This window comes from Babylonia areolata, chromosome 16 (genome assembly GCF_041734735.1).
Source record: "Babylonia areolata isolate BAREFJ2019XMU chromosome 16, ASM4173473v1, whole genome shotgun sequence".
Taxonomy (NCBI): Eukaryota; Metazoa; Mollusca; class Gastropoda; order Neogastropoda; family Buccinidae; genus Babylonia; species Babylonia areolata.
Genome location: NC_134891.1, coordinates 26,352,885 through 26,371,329, shown reverse-complemented (window position 1 = coordinate 26,371,329; position 18,445 = coordinate 26,352,885). Strand labels below are relative to the sequence as shown.

The following is an 18,445-nucleotide window of genomic DNA, read 5'->3' as shown; positions in this document are numbered from 1 at the left end:
GAGTAAAATGGATGTCTGAACTGTCATATATATACATAGTAACGACACAATGCTACACACACAGGAACGGCACTGTGATACGCACATCGTGACATCAACTGTGATATACACAGAGTGATATTACAATGATAGAAACATGGCAATGTCACTGTACTGGCTGTCATCATACACATTGTTCATCTGTATCGTTATCGTTTTGATTTCAGTTATTTCATTACTATTATTACAGTTGTTGTTGTTGTTAGTTTTGTTCTTGCTTATAACTTTATGTTTTTTTTCAAAATTGATAAGCATAGACTTTCAGCTTGATTTTTTAATTGTGCGTTAGTTCAGTCAGCAATGTCAAAGAGCCTTTATTTCTTCCTTGGAACTCACAAGCAAGCCTTTTAACACTTTCAAATAAGCCTTTTCAAACCACCAAACCTTTTTTTTTTTCTTTTTTGTGAAGTGTATGAGCTATCCAAGATCAGCAGCCATCATGATCTTATATCCATTGTATTTTTCTTCATTAACCTATATCTGTCTTTTACTTTATCAACCTGTATCCCTTGTGTTTCTTTATCAACCTGTATCCCTTGTGTTTCTTTATCAATCTGTATCCATTCTGTTTCTTTATCAACCTGTATCCATTCTGTTTCTTCATTAACCTGTATCCCTTGTGTTTCTTTATCAATCTGTATCCATTCTGTTTCTTTATCAACCTGTATCCATTCTGTTTCTGTATCAACCTGTATCCACTGTGTTTCTTTATCAACCTGTATCCATCTTTTGTTCACTGTATCTTCGTTTTCATCAACCTGTATCCATTCTGTTTTTATCAACCTGTATCCACTGTGTTTCTTTATCAACCTGTATCCATTCTGTTTCTGTATCAACCTGTATCCACTGTGTTTCTTTATCAACCTGTATCCATTCTGTTTCTTTATCAACCTGTATCCATAGTGTTTTTCTTCATCAACATGTACCTGTTGTGTTTTTATCAGCCTGTGTCCTTTCTGTGTTTCTTCAACAACCTGTATCCGTTGTGCTTTTATTAACCTGTACCTGTTGTTTTCCTTTCAAATCTTCTTTACTCTTCTTTTCAAGTGGTAAGCAAGCCCTATTCATTTATTTATTTATTCTTTTATCATTTCTTTTAAAAGTATTGTGCTAATAATGTGTCACAAACACACACACCACCACCACCACACCACACTTACAAACATACTTTTGATACAGTAAGATCTGAAAAAAAAACCCCAAACCATCTTGAAATATCACACTATCTTCATGCCTGAAGACTTTTCTCCATCATCATAAATCACAAAATATTTATAATTTCACAAAATACTCATAATTTCCTTCACATATGTATATGCTACACAGGTCTTCACATATCAATATCCGGGTATATATGAAAATGAGAAAGAGTAAGGGTATTGCTGTATCATGAATCACTATAATATTTTTTAAGTAGTTGTAGTTATTTTTGAAGTATCAAAATACCCATCCACACAGAACTAATCAACATGGGGAAACGAAGGAAATATCAACACAGAAAAAAAAAAGAAATCTTTTCTAATATTTGATTTAGCACATACAGCGCAAGGAAAAAAACCAAGTCTGAAATTATCTAAAAGTCACACTGAGTGAACAGTTGTTACACTTAAGGACACACACACACACACTGCTAAATGATACATGAAAGGACACATGTACTGCTAGATGTAATAATGGACACATTTATACTGCTGTATGTTAGCACTGAAGGAAACATGCACTGCTACATTTTACACTGATGGACAAATGTACTGCTAGACGCTATACTGAAGAACACATGTACTGCTAGACGCTATACTGAAGAACACATGTACTGCTAGACGCTATACTGAAGAACACATGTACTGCTAGACGCTATACTGAAGAACACATTGCACTGAAGGACATATGCACTGCTTTACCCTGTTCCACAGAAAGTTAATAGCCATAGTGTGTTTCTCAAAAATAAATAGATAAATACACTGAAAAAAAAAAATGAAAAAAAAAGCTAAACGGTATGATCACACACACTTAAGATGTTGTGTGCATATAATGTCTGCCTGTTTTTGTTTTTGTTTTTGTCAGCAGCAACCGTGATGTCACAGGCACACACACACACACACAAACACACAAACCACAACCTACAACAACAACACACACACACAAACAAAAACAACATATGACCATACCAAATCCCAACACCTCATAATCATGTTGACTTTCATTAACCACACTGCACCATGTGATTCCAGGTACCTTTCCAATTATCAAACAGAACTCACACAAAAATCCACAGACATTTCAACACCTTCAAACTGCATGCAACACCCCAACGTTTTTGACACTTTCGACTTTCAAAAACCACTTCACAACACTCAAGTCCTGACACCTTTACACTTTTCAAACACTGCAAAACAAAAACAAAAACAAAATGGCATTTTAGACTTTTAAAACACAAAACTCAAGACAATTTTAGTCCTTTCAAAAAGCACACATGCTTCATCCCCCCCCCCCCACCTTTTCAAATGTTACTCGACCACAAAATGCAACATGCTTTTAAAAAAAACCCTCAACTACCACACAGCATCACAACATTCCAGACTTTTTCAAAAGCATACGCAGCCACACAAATGTTCAAATGTTTTAAGCTATAATAAATACCATCATAATCACACAATTTCAGATGATTTGAGGCCTGTCAGAAACCACACACAATACAAAAATTCCAGTCTCTTCTTGATTTTTCTAATACATCGCAGTTCTACACATAAAAAAAAAAGAAAAAAAAAAGAGGATATATTTCAGACCTCTCAAAGTCCACAGAATCCCACCAACGTCCATGCATTTTCAGTTTTCACACCTCTCAAACACCAAAATCAACAATCTTCCTGCTAGAAGGGAGGTAAGGGTGTGTGTGTGTGTGTGTGTGTGTGTGTGTGTGTGTGTGTGTGGCTTTAACTGTCCAGCGTGTATGCGTTGTGTATGTAGTCAGAGGTGGTGGTTGTTGTTTGTTCTTGCGGCACGCAGAAGAGAAGGATCTGTCATTCCATGGGGCCAGGGCAGCAGAGCGCTGGGTGGAGGGAAGGGGGCATCAAGGAGGCATGGATTGTTTCCCCTCCCTTATAAAGCCAACACACAAAAGGATTGTTTCCCCTTTTAAAAAAAAAAAAAAAAAAAAGCCCAACACTCACAAGGAAATGTCCCCATTCCTTACAAAGCTACATACAGAAGGACTCTTTCCATTCCCTGGTTAAGCCTACTCACAGAAGAACTGTATCGCTCCCTTCCCTTCCCTTATAAAGCATTTTGCATTAACTGAGAAGAATCTGTCAGCAAGCGACCAAGCATACACATACATGTAAACTCAGCTGACAGAAGGAAAGAAGGCTTTACATTTTTTTTTTTTTTCATTTTTCTCTTTTTTGCTTTTCAACAAAAAAATCAATCAATCTGGATGAATCCTATGGTCAAAAGACACAAACACTTGATACAAACTGCAGTTAAATCCCCCCCCCCCCCCCCCCCACCCCTGACACGCTCAACAAACATAACTGATTTCATTTACATGATGGAACTCATTTTTCTGGTCCCTGCCTTTTCTTCGAGAGCCAAATTCATCAGCTTCCTCCACCTTCCCTACCCTCCTCCCCACCCCTCCTTTTCTCCAAGGCCCCACATATATCCCTACCCCCCCCCCCCCCCCTTTTTTTTTCTCTCTCCATGGCCCCACATATATCCCTACCCCCCCCCCCCCCTTTTTTTTTTCTCTCTCCATGGCCCCACATATATCCCTACCCCCCCCACCCCCCATTTTTTTTCTCTACTATATATACCTACCCCCCCCCCCCACTCCCCCCCCCTCATCATGCACACCCACACACATCACACATACCAATCTCATTGTACAACTATACCATTTCAAGTCGCCCACTCCTAAACAGCAGTCTCACGGTACATGAGAGCGATACCATTTCACGATACTCTCTCCCCAAACAATGTACCTGTGTTCACCAACACAATGACAGTTCTACAGGCAAAAACACAGGACACATTGTGACTCAGACAGACACGCATGTTTTGCATCACAATTCGGGGGGTGGGTGGGGGGGGGGACAGAAACATAAATACAAAACCACCACCACCACCAAAACAAAATCATACAATGTATATGAGGCAGCTGGAATAAAATTTTAAAAACCAAACAAACATCATAACAATAGCATAATTCCTCAAATGTATGAACACATACTTGGCACAATGTAACTGAACTACCTGTGGAATATAGACTAAAATTTAAAAAAAAAAAAAAAAAATACTGTACGAACAGAAGCTGGTAGACATGTTTGATATATAAGACTACTCAAGCTGATTTGATCACAAATGTTCTTTTTGAGAATAAGGCCTGATTGATAAAAAAAAAAAAAAAAAAAAAAAATCCAAAACATGTATCAATGTAAAAACACAAATAATCACAGTATAACTACAAAACAAGAAAGGAAACCACTGCCATGACCCTCTGTACCCCGCTCTGACTCTGCAGTGTATCACACTAACCACGTGGCCATACCCGACTCAAACGCTCTTCTCTAACATGCAGACAACACCCCCTCACACAGGCGCATAATCCTTCTCACATCGATTCCCCTACACGCCATCAACACTCGATGCATTTAAATAAATCGTTTCTTAGTCAGTTATGGAAAGACGGCGGAGGCTCGGTCACTGAATGTGTTCAGTGTAAGCTTCACTCAGTGTGTGTGTGTGTGTGTGTGTGTGTGGTGTGGAGGGTGGGAGTAGAAGGGGGATGGAGGAGGAGTGGGAAGAAAAAGAAAGGGGGAGGTGTGTGTCTGGGGGTGGGTGGGGGGCGTAATGGAGAGGGGAGGGGTGGGGTTTTAAAAAAAACAACAACAACAACGAAGTCTGTGCAATGCTTTCATCACAAAGCTGCTTTGTGTCCATCACTAGTTTACTGGTTTCCTTCAGTCGGAGGGTCAGTTTATCAGTGGGTCATTTTATCACTATCAGTGGGGTCATTTTATCAGTGGGTCATTTTATCACTATCAGTGGGGTCATTTTATCAGTGGGTCATTTTATCACTATCAGTGGGGTCATTTTATCAGTGGGTTATTTTATCACTATCAATGGGTTATTTTATCACTATCAGTGGGGTCATTTTATCAGTGGGTTATTTTATCACTATCAGTGGGGTCATTTTATCAGTGGGTCATTTTATCAGTATCAGAGAGGTCATTTATTCAGTGGGTCATTTTAACAGTGCTTTTTGTTGTTGTTTTTTTCCCTGATGGTGGCTTCGTTCTTACTGCTGGACACTCTACGTTCATGTTGCCAGCTCAGAAACAAGGGAGACAGCCGTTCAGACACAATGATTGAAAGGCAAAAAATGCTGTACACAGGGCTTTCACTGACACACAAATCCTAATCATCCCCTGACCACAATACTTGTACCACTGACACACAAATCCTAACCATCCCCTGACCACAATACTTGTACCACTGACACACAAATCCTAACCATCCCCTGACCACAATACTTGTACCACTGACACACAAATCCTAACTATCCCCTGACTGCAATACTAGCACCACTGACACACAAATCCTAATCATGCCCTGACTGCAATACTTGTACCACTGACACACAAATCCTAACCATTCCCTGACCACAATACTTGTACCACTGACACACAAATCCTAACCATTCCCTGACCACTATACTTGTACCACTGACACACAAATCCTAACCATCCCGACAACAATACTTGTACCACTGACACACAAATCCTAATCATCCCCTGACCACAATACTTGTACCACTGACACACAAATCCTAATCATTCCCTGACCACAATACTTGTACCACCGACACACAAATCCTAACCATCCCCTGACCACAATACTTGTACCACTGACACACAAATCCTAACCATCCCCTGACCACAATACTTGTACCACTGACACACAAATCCTAACCATCCCCTGACAACAATACTTGTACCACTGACACACAAATCCTAATCATTCCCTGACCACAATACTTGTACCACTGACACACAAATCCTAACCATCCCCTGACCACAATACTTGCACCACTGACACACAAATCCTAGATATTCCCTCACTGCAATACTTGCAGACAGTTCCAACTACTTTTCCCACACACTTTGCTGTGACCAACATTCTTTGCGGTGGCTTCCAACACTCTCAACCCCCCCAAAACAGAGCAGCATCACACCTCACATGCTTATCCAGTTCACAGCTGAATGTCTAACTAACTAAAGCAGTTCAACACACTCTCTCTGGACAGACAATGTGGTCCACTGGGTTACAGGCAAGTATAATAAATCTGTTTTGAAGCAACATACGCATTCTTTCGTTTTTAGATGTGTTCTACACACACACACACAAAAAACAACAAAAAACAAACACATTATAAATTCATAAACACGGGGGCTATGAACATGGCTGGTACCTATGAGGATTATAAACCACATGGTCACTGGTCAGACTGACTACTGAACTTGCTGGTGCTCCTTCACACAATCCTGATGAACGTAGACGATTCTAGAGACAAGGATGTGCTGCTACACATAAACAGCTGTTGCGGGGAAAAAAAAAAAAAAGGTACGATACTACGCACTCTGACGTACACTGTAAACAGGTGTGGTACACATTTACCACCTTTCATTAACACACTCTGAAAGTCGTGTTGGATGGTCAGTACACACATTTTGGTGACTGAAAAGGTACAGTCTTTTTTCTCTTCTTCCTCCTACCCCCAACCCCTCCCACCCCTCCACTTTTGATTTTGTTTGATGAGGGGGGAAAGGGGTGGGAAGCATGGGAATGTGTGAGTGAGGGATGGAGAGGGGAGTGGGGGCTGGGGGGTGGGAGACAGGGTGGCGTTATGGCGGACACAGAAATGAGGAAATGGTTGGGAAGATGAATTATTCATTATCAACACACACACACTCCCCCTCCACATATCAATCCTAAAAAAAAACAAAAAACACAAACAAACACAGCAACAAACCCACAAGGAAACAACACTGACAACTGAACCATAAATGTTCACTGTAAGGCCTGCTAACAAGAACATGAACATATGCATGTGACCAACACACACACAAAAAAAACAACAACAAAAAACAACACAATAACAACAAATCTACAACTGTACAACAAACTCTGCTAAGACACGTGAACTCCTTGGAACAAAACTTCATCACCTAAACACTTGTCTCCTGATTATATATATATATATATATATCTCTATATATTTTCTCTATATCATTTTTAAGCCCTTTGTGCCATTTCATACATGTATACCCAGTGGAGTACCATCTATTTTGCACACACACACACATGAAACAATACCAAGAAAAACCAACAAAAAGCCCCCAACTGTCCTCTCTGGAATCCAATGGACAGGTGTGACAATCGTCTCCACAAACAGGGAACAGGTCCAGGCCTGCCCACCAGGCCACGCTCGTTGTGCTCTCCTCCTCGCTCCCCAACACATTGTCGTCGTCGTCAGTCGTCATCATCGTGTCATGAAAGCCCCAGTATGACAAGCACCCGTGTACCTGTGTCCCCCCCCCCTCCCCCCGCACCCCCCAATCCACCCTCCGCCTCCCCGTCCTTCCTCCACTGCTTCCACAACGGTTGGGGGTGGAAGGGGGTGGAAGGGGGTGTGGTGAGGGGGGGTGTGGGGGTGGGGGTGGGGGGGAATGGGCTGGTTCCAGATCCCTCACCTCTCTCTCTGTTTCCAGTGCTGCACACTCCTGATCACATGAGCAGTAGCACGCACACACACATACACACACCTATCCCCCATGCAGCAGCACACCCACACCTGATCACCAGTTTCCGTGCAGTGACCTGCCCCCCCACACACACACCTGATCACCAGTTTCCGTGCAGTGACCTGCCCCCCCACACACACACCTGACATCCGTGCAGTGACCTGCCCCCCCACACACACACCTGATCACCAGTTTCTGTGCAGTGACCTGTCCCCACACACACCTGACCACCAGTTTCTGTGCAGTGACCTGCCCCCCCACACACACACCTGATCACCAGTTTCCGTGCAGTGACCTGCCCCCCCACACACACACCTGATCACCAGTTTCCGTGCAGTGACCTTCCCCCCCCAGACCCCCTCCCACACACACCTGATCACCAGTTTCCGTGCAGTGACCTGCCCCCCCACACACACACCTGATCACCAGTTTCCGTGCAGTGACCTTCCCCCCCCCCCCGACCCCCCCCCCCCCACACACACCTGATCACCAGTTTCTGTGCAGTGACCTGTCCCCACACACACCTGACCACCAGTTTCTGTGCAGTGACCTGCCCCCCCCCCCCCCACACACACCTTATCACCAGTTTCCGTGCAGTGACCTGCCCCCACACACACACCTGATCACCAGTTTCCGTGCAGTGCCCTCACCCCCACACACACCTGATCACCAGTTTCCATGCAGTAACCTGCCCCCACACACACACCTGATCACCAGTTTCCGTGCAGTGCCCTCACCCCCACACACACCTGATCACCAGTTTCCGTGCAGTGACCTGCCCCCACACACACACCTGATCACCAGTTTCCGTGCAGTGCCCTCACCCCCACACACACCTGATCACCAGTTTCCATGCAGTGACCTGCCCCCACACACACACCTGATCACCAGTTTCCGTGCAGTGCCCTCACCCCCACACACACCTGATCACCAGTTTCCGTGCAGTGACCTGCCCCCACACACACACCTGATCACCAGTTTCCATGCAGTGACCTGCCCCACCCCCACACACACCTGATCAACAGTTTCCGTGCAATGACCTCCCCCCGACACACACCTGATCACCAGTTTCCATGCAGTGACCTGCCCCACCCCCACACACACCTGATCACCAGTTTCCATGCAGTGACCTGCCCCCACACACACACCTGATCACCAGTTTCCATGCAGTGACCTGCCCCCACACACACACCTGATCACCAGTTTCCGTGCAGTGACCTGCCCCCCTACACACACACCTGATCACCAGTTTCCGTGCAGAAGCACACACATCACGAAAGCAGTCGGCAGAGAGAGGATGATGCGATATCCAGCCGTCGTCTTCCTTCCCTGTTTGGTGAGTCCTGTCCCGACACACAGCCCAGCCCCACACTTTTCCCTCCGCCAGCGGTGGCTCTGATTCTCAAAAGAAACACTAGCACACACACACACACACACACGTACATCATCGCTCGCATAATACTCTGCTGATGCCTTGGTTTCTTTGTCTGCCTTTCCAACTGTATCGTTATGTTGCCAGCAACATGGCTTCTTCTCAAAATATTTCCTGGTCCCGTATGGTTTGTCAACTGACTGTCTGTGGATGTTTGGCTGAGCTTTGCCAGTGTGTGTGTGTGTGTGTGTGTGTGTGTGTGTGTTGTTTGTTAGTTGTCATTTTCAGGGAGTAGGGTGAAGGCAGAAAGTTTGCCCCCCCTGTGACATAGTGGTTGTCCCCCTTGTTCTGTCCAGCAGCGGTGTGTCCCAACACAACGCTGACACACGTGTCACTGACTGACGACATGTGTCACTGACTGACAACACGTGTCACTGACTGACAACTTGTGCTGGATATCACAACACACACATGTGTCACGGACTGACAACTTATGTTGGATATCACAACACACACGTGTGTCACTGACTGACAACTTATGTTGGATATCACAACACACACGTGTGTCACTGACTGACAACTTGTGTTGGATATCACAACACATTTTGTGTCACTGACTGACAACACATGTATCACTGACTGACAACATGCGTTGGATATCACAACACACACATGTGTCACTGACTGACAACACATGTATCACTGACTGACAACATGCGTTGGATATCACAACACATTTTGTGTCACTGACTGACAACACACATGTATCACTGACTGACAACATGCGTTGGATACTACAACACACACGTGTGTCACTGACTGACAACACATGTATCACTGACTGACAACATGCGTTGGATATCACAACACATTTTGTGTCACTGACTGACAACACATGCATCACTGACCGACAACATGCGTTGGATATCACAACACACACGTGTGTCACTGACTGACAACACATGCATCACTGACTGACAACATGCGATGGATATCACAACACACACGTGTGTCACTGACTGACAGCACACACATGTATCACCGACTGCCAACAAGCGTGTGAAAGTGACAGCCATTACACGTGCGTCACTGACTGACGACATGTGCTGGGTATCTCTGTGGCAGTTGGGAGGAAACAGGCAGGCAGCTGTCAACGTTGCCAGTCATCCACGCTGCACAACAATGTGCCGGGGACTGCACAAGGCATCCCCCCACTTGTTTATGGTCCCTGCTTGTCAATTCCACATTCGAAAAAAAAAAAAAAAAAAAGAAAGAAAGAAAGAAAAAAAAAAGGCCGACAATCGTTGGGTCATATACCTCATTGGTCACACCGGTTCCCAATCCATCCACTTCACTAAGTACACAATGCTCCGGTTCCTCAAGAGTTCACGACACAAGTCTCAATCGTATGGTTTCTTCTGAACCTTAAAGAGAGAGAGAGAGAGAGACAGAGACAGAGAGAGAGAGAAACAGACAGAGAGACAGAGAGAGAGAGAAACAGACAGAGAGAGAGACAAAGAGAGAGAGAGACAAAGAGAGAGAGAGAGAGAGAGAGAGGGAAGAATCACAGAAAACTATAAAAACACATTCACAGCGCTACGAACACAAACTCTGCCAAGAGAAACAGCACAGAACAAAAACTCAAAGTGGAAGCAGCAGGGCGGAGACACCACCACAGGGCGACAAGCCACGGCCGCCCCCACAGCTTAGGGTGCGCCACGAAGCCCTCTGACCTCTGCACTCTGACCTCAGCTTCTCACAGTGCACACATCGCAGTCGAGAGAGGGAGAGAGAGAGAGAGAGAGAGAGAAAGACCAACGACACAGAGAAGAACCCACCCAAAACACCCCAAAAAGATGTGATCACCGGGTGATTCAAGTCAAACTTGTGACCCTAACCTCAGAAGACAAGAAGCATCCGAGTGAACTCTCGACAATGCACACGGAACTCTTGAGAGTGAACTCTTGACAGTGTATGTGAACTCTTGACGGGTGCACACACACTCACTCATCTTCCACCAAAGAGCACAACGACCATACCCTCCACACCACCACCACCCCACATAACAAAAAAAGCAAAAGTCCCAGGCTCGTCGTCACCCCCCCCCCCCCCCCCCCCCCCCTTGAAGCTTCCAGTCCAGTCAGACATGGTGGACAGCAGCTGAACAGAAGACGGAAGAGAGGAAGGAAGGAAGGAAGCGAGGCAGACGACGCACGATGCTGAAGCGTGGTGGAGCACTACGGAAAAGAACGCAGACAGACATCCGTCCGTCCCCTGACGTGGGAAGAGCGGAGGGGGCAGTGGGGGGTTATGGGGGTGTGTTGTGTGGAAAGGGCACACACCCCTCATCTCTCTGTCTCCCCCTCCCCCAGAACCTCCCCCCTCTCACTGCTCAGGGCCGTCACAAGGCCGAGCTCTCAACGTCGAAGGCGGCAGCGGCCGTGGACGGCTGAAGCATCACCCCTCCTGTCCCGTCGTCCCCCTCGCCCCCCCCAGCTGCTGTGCCGTTGGTGTGGGCGGAGGGAGAGGGAGGGGGGTGGAGGCGCAGAGTGGAGGGACGGCGGTGGATGCCGGGGCTGTAGCCTCCGACCCTGTCCAGCGACACCAGAGAGCTGTGCACCTCTGCTCCCTGTCACACACACACACACAACACAACACACAACACACACAACACACACGCACAGCACACACAACACACACACACAACACACACGCACAGCACACACAACACACACACACAACACACACGCACAGCACACACAACACACACACAACACACATGCACAGCACACACAACACACACACAACACACATGCACAGCACACACAACACACACACATGCACAGCACACACAGAAACACACACTTTAAAAAATTGTTACGAATAAAAAAAAAATGTGCTAAAGAAATATTTCAAGAACCATCTCATTAACTGTACGAAAGATGAACTATTACTCTATCCCATTCATCTTATCACTTGTGACAGGTTTTGTGTACACTCTCAGTGACAATGTGTTTGTGTTGTGAAATGGAGTTGGTATGCTGTTTTTGAGCATATGTGTTTTACATATGTGTATGAAACAGAAATGCAGTTACCATAAAAAAAAAGTGGGATATTGAGCACATTGTCATAATCATAAGCCCCATCCCCTTAATTCTGAAAACAAAAAAGTAAATTTATTCACACATGGGCTGCAGTGGTTAATAAGCTGCAAACGTCACACACAAAATTGCAAAAACTTCTCAAAATTAGCCACAGAAAGTGAAAAACATGATCGCTTTCGGTCTGAAAGCTGCATCATTAGCACCACGTTGCGTTTTCAGCATTTTTTTTTCTTAGAGAAAAGAGAACAAAACACACACACAAGATAAACAAGACCAACACCACAGTTCCAGACCAGCAGAAAACTTACAGTGGCCACATCCGGTGCGGCCGTTTCTGCCTCCTCGGCCAGGGCCTTGCGCCGTACAATGGCCCAGACGATGAAGAAGAAGATGATGCTGATCAGCTTCAACCCTGCCCCCACACCTGTGACAACAACACACCTGTCATGACACTGTCACACCTGTTATGACAACTACACACCTGCTATGATGCAGTCATACCTGTGACAACACCACACCTGTCATTAAGCTATCACACCTGTGATGACAACTACACACCTTTCATGATGTTATCATACCTGTGACAACCACACCTGTGACAACAACACACCTGTCATGACCCTATCACACCTGTCGAGACAACACAACTGTCATGACGCTATCACACCTGTCGAGACAACACAACTGTCATGACGCTATCACATCGGTGATGACAAAACACCTGTCATGATGCTATCACACCTGTCACATCAACACACCTGTAATGGCAACACACCTGTCATGATGCTATCATGCCTGTGACAACACACCTGTCATGACACTATCACACCTGTTGAGACAACACAACTGTCATGACCCTATCATACCTGTGACATCAATACACGTGTCATGACAACACACGTCATGCTGCTATCACACCTGTGACAACACACCTGTCATGACACTATCACACCTGTGACAACAACACACCTGTCATGACACTATCACACCTGTGACAACACACCTATAACAACACACCTGTCATGACACTATCACACCTTTGATGACAACACACCTGCCATGATGCTATCACACCTGTGACAATAACACACCTGGAATGACATGATCGCACCTGTCACAATAACACACCTGTGACAACACACCTGTCATGACACTGTCACACACTTCTCACTTACATAGTGATTGATTGATTGATACGGCTACTTATATAGAGCCTATCCTCAGTCGGAGACCAAGCTCTGAGTGCTTTACAAATACGGGGTCATTTGCACAACAGGCTGCCTACCTTGGTAGAGCCAACTGATGGCTGCCACTGGGTGCTCATCATTCGTTTCATGTTTCATTTAGTCAGATTTCAGGCATGCACACATACACACTCAGACAGACATGTAACATTTTACGTGCATGACCATTTTTTGTTGTTGTTCTGCGATAGCAGAACTATACAATGCCCTTCCCTTCTCACCTAAATAGCGATAGCAGAACTATACAATGCCCTTCCCTTCTCACCTAAATAGCGATAGCAGAACTATACAATGCCCTTCCCTTCTCACCTACATAGCGATAGCAGAACTATACAATGCCCTTCCCTTCTCACCTAAATAGCGATAGCAGAACTATACAATGCCCTTCCCTTCTCACCTAAATAGCGATAGCAGAACTATACAATGCCCTTCCCTTCTCACCTACATAGCGATAGCAGAACTATACAATGCCCTTCCCTTCTCACCTAAATAGCGATAGCAGAACTATACAATGCCCTTCCCTTCTCACCTAAATAGCGATAGCAGAACTATACAATGCCCTTCCCTTCTCACCTACATAGTGACAATGAAACTGCACGAACACTATTTCTGCCTCACATACATAGTGTTAGTGGAGCCATACAAACGCTCTAACCTTCTCACCTTTATTGCAGTTGTGGAACTGTACAAACACCCTTCCCTTCTCACCTATATAGCAGTTGTGGAACTGTACAAACGCCCTTCCTTTCTCACCTATATAGTGATAGCAGAACTGTACAAACACCCTTCCCTTCTAACCTATATAGCAGTTGTGGAACTGTACAAACACCCTTCCTTTCACACCCTTCCTTTCTCACCTATATAGCGATAGCGGAATTGTACAAACACCCTTCCCTTCTCACCTATATAGCGATAGCGGAACTGTACAATGTCATAGACCAGGCAGGATCCGTGACTCTCGCAGCGTCGACTCCACAGCAAGCAAGCCGAGTCGATGACGTTTCCAAAATAGATGGGGGCCGGGACGTAGGCTGCGACAGACACACACAACAGAAAATCAGCCACACATTTTGCATCATGTACGAAAGGACACCTTAACCCTTTGAGCCTTGACCACCGCTTTACCGGTGGTAGAGAAAAATGACATAATGCCTAGCCACCGGTTGAGCGGTGCATAAACACTTGTGTCGTGTTTTGCTATTGGTTGACTTATACTGAAGAGCCAATCAGAAAAACTGTAATATTCTGACGTCGGCGAATGTAGTACCAACATGGCCGCGCCTTTTCACTGTGTTTTGTGCATGTGCTTTGGATCGATTTCAATATAAGTCAACCAATAGCATTATGTTATTTTTCTCTACCACCGGTAAAGCGGTGGTCAGGGCACTCTTTTTATATCTGCCATGACACATTAAATACCATTTATTTGCAAATTTTGGCTCAGGAGCTCAGGCAGAAGGGTTCTTGTTCACTCGTCTTTTGTCAAATTTCAGAAGTAAGGAACACCAGTGACCCTGCCCTGTTATCAGAATCTGTGCAGTCAATTTTGCTGAGAAGTAATACGGAACTCCAATAACACCCTTTGAAGTTAAGTTTACGCAGTCAGTTTTGCTGAGAAATAAGTATGGAACACCAGATAATTCAACTCCTTGGAGTTTATGCGGTCAGTTTTTGAGAAAGTATGGATGGAGTTAAATTCATGCAGTCAGTTATACTGAGAAATATGTATACATGGAGTTAAATTCATGCAGTCAGTTTTTGAGAAAGTATGGATGGAGTTAAATTCATGCAGTCAGTTATACCAAGAATTATGTATCTATGGAGTTAAATTCATGCAGTCAGTTTTGCCGAGAAATAAATATGAATGAAGTTAAATTTACACAATAAGTTATGCAGAACAATAAGTATATATGGAGCTAAATCTATGCAGTTGGTTTTGCTGAGAAATAAGTATGGATGAAGTTAAATTTACACAATAAGTTATTCAGAACAATAAGTATATATGGAGCTAAATTCATGCAGTCAGTTTGGCTGAGAAATAAGTATGGATGAAGTTAAATTTACACAATAAGTTATGCAGAACAATAAGTATATATGGAGCTAAATTCATGCAGTCAGTTTGGCTGAGAAATAAGTATGGATGAAGTCAAATTTGCACAATCAGTTATGCAGAGGAACAGGTGTAATCAGAGCTGAATCTGTGCAGTCAGTGCTGCTGAGAAATAAGTAAGGATGATGTTAAAATCGATGAAGTCAATTATGCCGAGAAGGAAGAATGGAACCCCCCCACCCACCCCCACCCCTCCAGTCTTCCTTAAAGACTTGGTTCACTGACCAAAGAGACGCATGACGACGTACTGCAGTCCCAGAGCGAAGGCTTTCTCCTCTTTGCCCACCGACCTGCACAACAACAATAACAATAAGATCATTATTATTGCTAACAACAATACCAATAATATACAACAGTCAGACATGTTCGACTATGACCATCAAAACAGCAGAGGAGGTAACTGTTGTCGTGACGTGTCTGAGCTAGAATTTGATTATAGTGGAGAGTGTCTTGCCCAAGTTACATCCCCCACTCTCTCGGCCAAGAGGGGTTTTAGGACACCCGGTGTTGGGGCAGTTCCCAAAGGCCAACTAGCCCTTAGGGCTGCAGCACTAAGAGCCAGTGCAATTTTGCCTCCTAGTTTGAGAGTCATAGTCCTTCACAAAAGACTAAAAAAAACCCTGATGTGTTCAAACATACACGTCAATAAATACTCATATACAAAATACAGCATCGAATTTCCTGACCCGTCAACCGATAATAAAAAAAAAAAATTGTCAAGTCAGAAATGATTGAATATAATGAAATACATCTCATGTAGGAAAGAACACAAACGCACACACTCACACACACACACGCTCACTCTTTCTTTCTCTAACACACACAGATGCTAATCATCTCTTTCTCCATCAAATACGCACACTATCTTTCTTTCTCTAACACACACACAGATGTTAATTCTCTCTTTCTCAATCACATATACTTAGTCTCTAACACACACACATATACACACTCATTCACTCTTTCTCTATCACACATGCACTTTCTTTCTCTCTCTCTCTCTCTCTGTCTTTCTGTAATGCATGCGCGCACGCATTCACACACGCGCACACACACAGATGATTTTCTCTTTCCCCATCACATACGCACAGGTTATCTTTCTGACAAACACACAGATACTCATTCTCTCTTTCTCTATCACACATGGACATGTTCTTTCTCTCTAACACACACACACACACACACACATGCACACACACACACACACACACACACACACACACAGATAAGAAAACATTGTTTGTTGAATTAAATTTTTGCTGTTCAAGGACATGCCGTTGGAAAAGAAAATAACTTATTGTCAGATTTCTGACCTTTTGTTTTGTATTTAACCTGGAGAGCCTGATGAGCCACGATTGTGGCTTTCCCTGTGAAGTGTGATGGGCCACGATCGTGGCTCTGTTTACATAAGGTCCAACATCGTACGGCCACACTCGGCAGACTTCGTAAAACTGCCTCGTTCTGGTGTTACTGCCTCCCTGCTTGTGTTTGCACAAACTTTGATCGAGTTTACAAGTCCAGATCTTCGTTTTTGTAAACAATGAGTGGCACTGAAGTTGACAAAGCTCAGGAAATGAGTGACCTTGTCACCAGTGATGAGTCATTTGCTGACAGGGAGTCTGGTGAAAACGGCTTTGTTATTTTGACACTTGGGCATGCTGGCTTGCTTGTTGTTCATTCAGTTTTGTGTCTCCAGCCACAAAAACTGGGAGGTGGGTGATGGGGGTGGGGAAGGGTGGTAAAGTGGGTTAGGCATGGATCTATTGCGATTTCTTGACCAAATCAAGCTAGAAAACTGGAAACTATTTTGATTTAAAGCATTCTTGCTGCTTTTGAAAGCAACATGAGCTAAAAGAAAACATTTATTTCTGTTTTTGCCTGTGATTGCATAAAGTATTGTAGATGTGCGCGTGCGTGGCGTCGGTGGGCGTGTCTCAAACAAATAATACAATGCTTAAAATTTCATTGTTTCAGTTATATTCATATCATGATTCTGCAGCCAGAACATTTTCTGTACAGTTTAATGCCAATTTTGAGATTTTGACTCTGTAAAAGATGTGAAAATACCTATAAACATTGTGGTTGACGTTTTTGGAAAACAAGTGTGCAAAATTTGTTGTTTATATCCTGTGGAATACCTCCAACTACATACAAGGTACAGCCTTTTTCTTACTTTTATCTGATTCTTCATTCACTCTACTTTCCAAAAATGTATAGGTTTACCTATTTATTCTTACTGATAAGCATACAAATGCCCCAAATCAGAGCACAGGTAGCGGAGGCAAACTATCCCTTTGTTTTAAGCATGATTTCTGTATGTATGTTTTATTATATCCAGCATTTTGAGAGTTAAGTGTAAACATGCACAGACACACTCACAAAAAACAACAACAACATCACATCAACACTCATGCATGCACCCACACTGTATAACACTAATAAGTATTCACACACACACACACACACACACACACACATACACACTCACACACACATACACATACAAGCACACACACACACACACACACACACACACAGAGGGCAAAAAAACCCATCATTATCATTTGTTTACGTGGGGGAGGGGAGAGGGAGGGAAAGACCTACTTTATTCCAAGGACAAGGACATCAAAAAACTAATGATAAATAAAATAAAATAAAATAAAATAAAAGAATAAAATCTAAAAATATAATAAAAACACAAATAAATAGAAACAAAACTATCCTGAATGCGCATATTCCCCCCAGGGTTAAAGGCTGAAGGTCACCATACGACT

At 44.0% G+C, this 18,445-nt stretch overlaps 1 protein-coding gene across 1 annotated transcript in view; it reads right to left on the bottom strand.

The window, feature by feature from the left end:
- Positions 1-11,331: 11,331 nt before the first annotated feature.
- The window catches only part of LOC143290951 (solute carrier organic anion transporter family member 5A1-like), a 26,780-nt gene continuing 19,666 nt past the window's right edge, over positions 11,332-18,445 (bottom strand). The window contains exons 8-11 of the mRNA XM_076600523.1: positions 15,897-15,961; positions 14,464-14,592; positions 12,626-12,741; positions 11,332-11,842 (exon numbers count right to left, since the gene is read on the bottom strand). Coding sequence (XP_076456638.1) covers positions 11,615-11,842; positions 12,626-12,741; positions 14,464-14,592; positions 15,897-15,961 — 538 coding nt within the window. The 3' untranslated portion in view covers positions 11,332-11,614. The remainder of the gene's footprint in view (positions 11,843-12,625; positions 12,742-14,463; positions 14,593-15,896; positions 15,962-18,445) is intronic.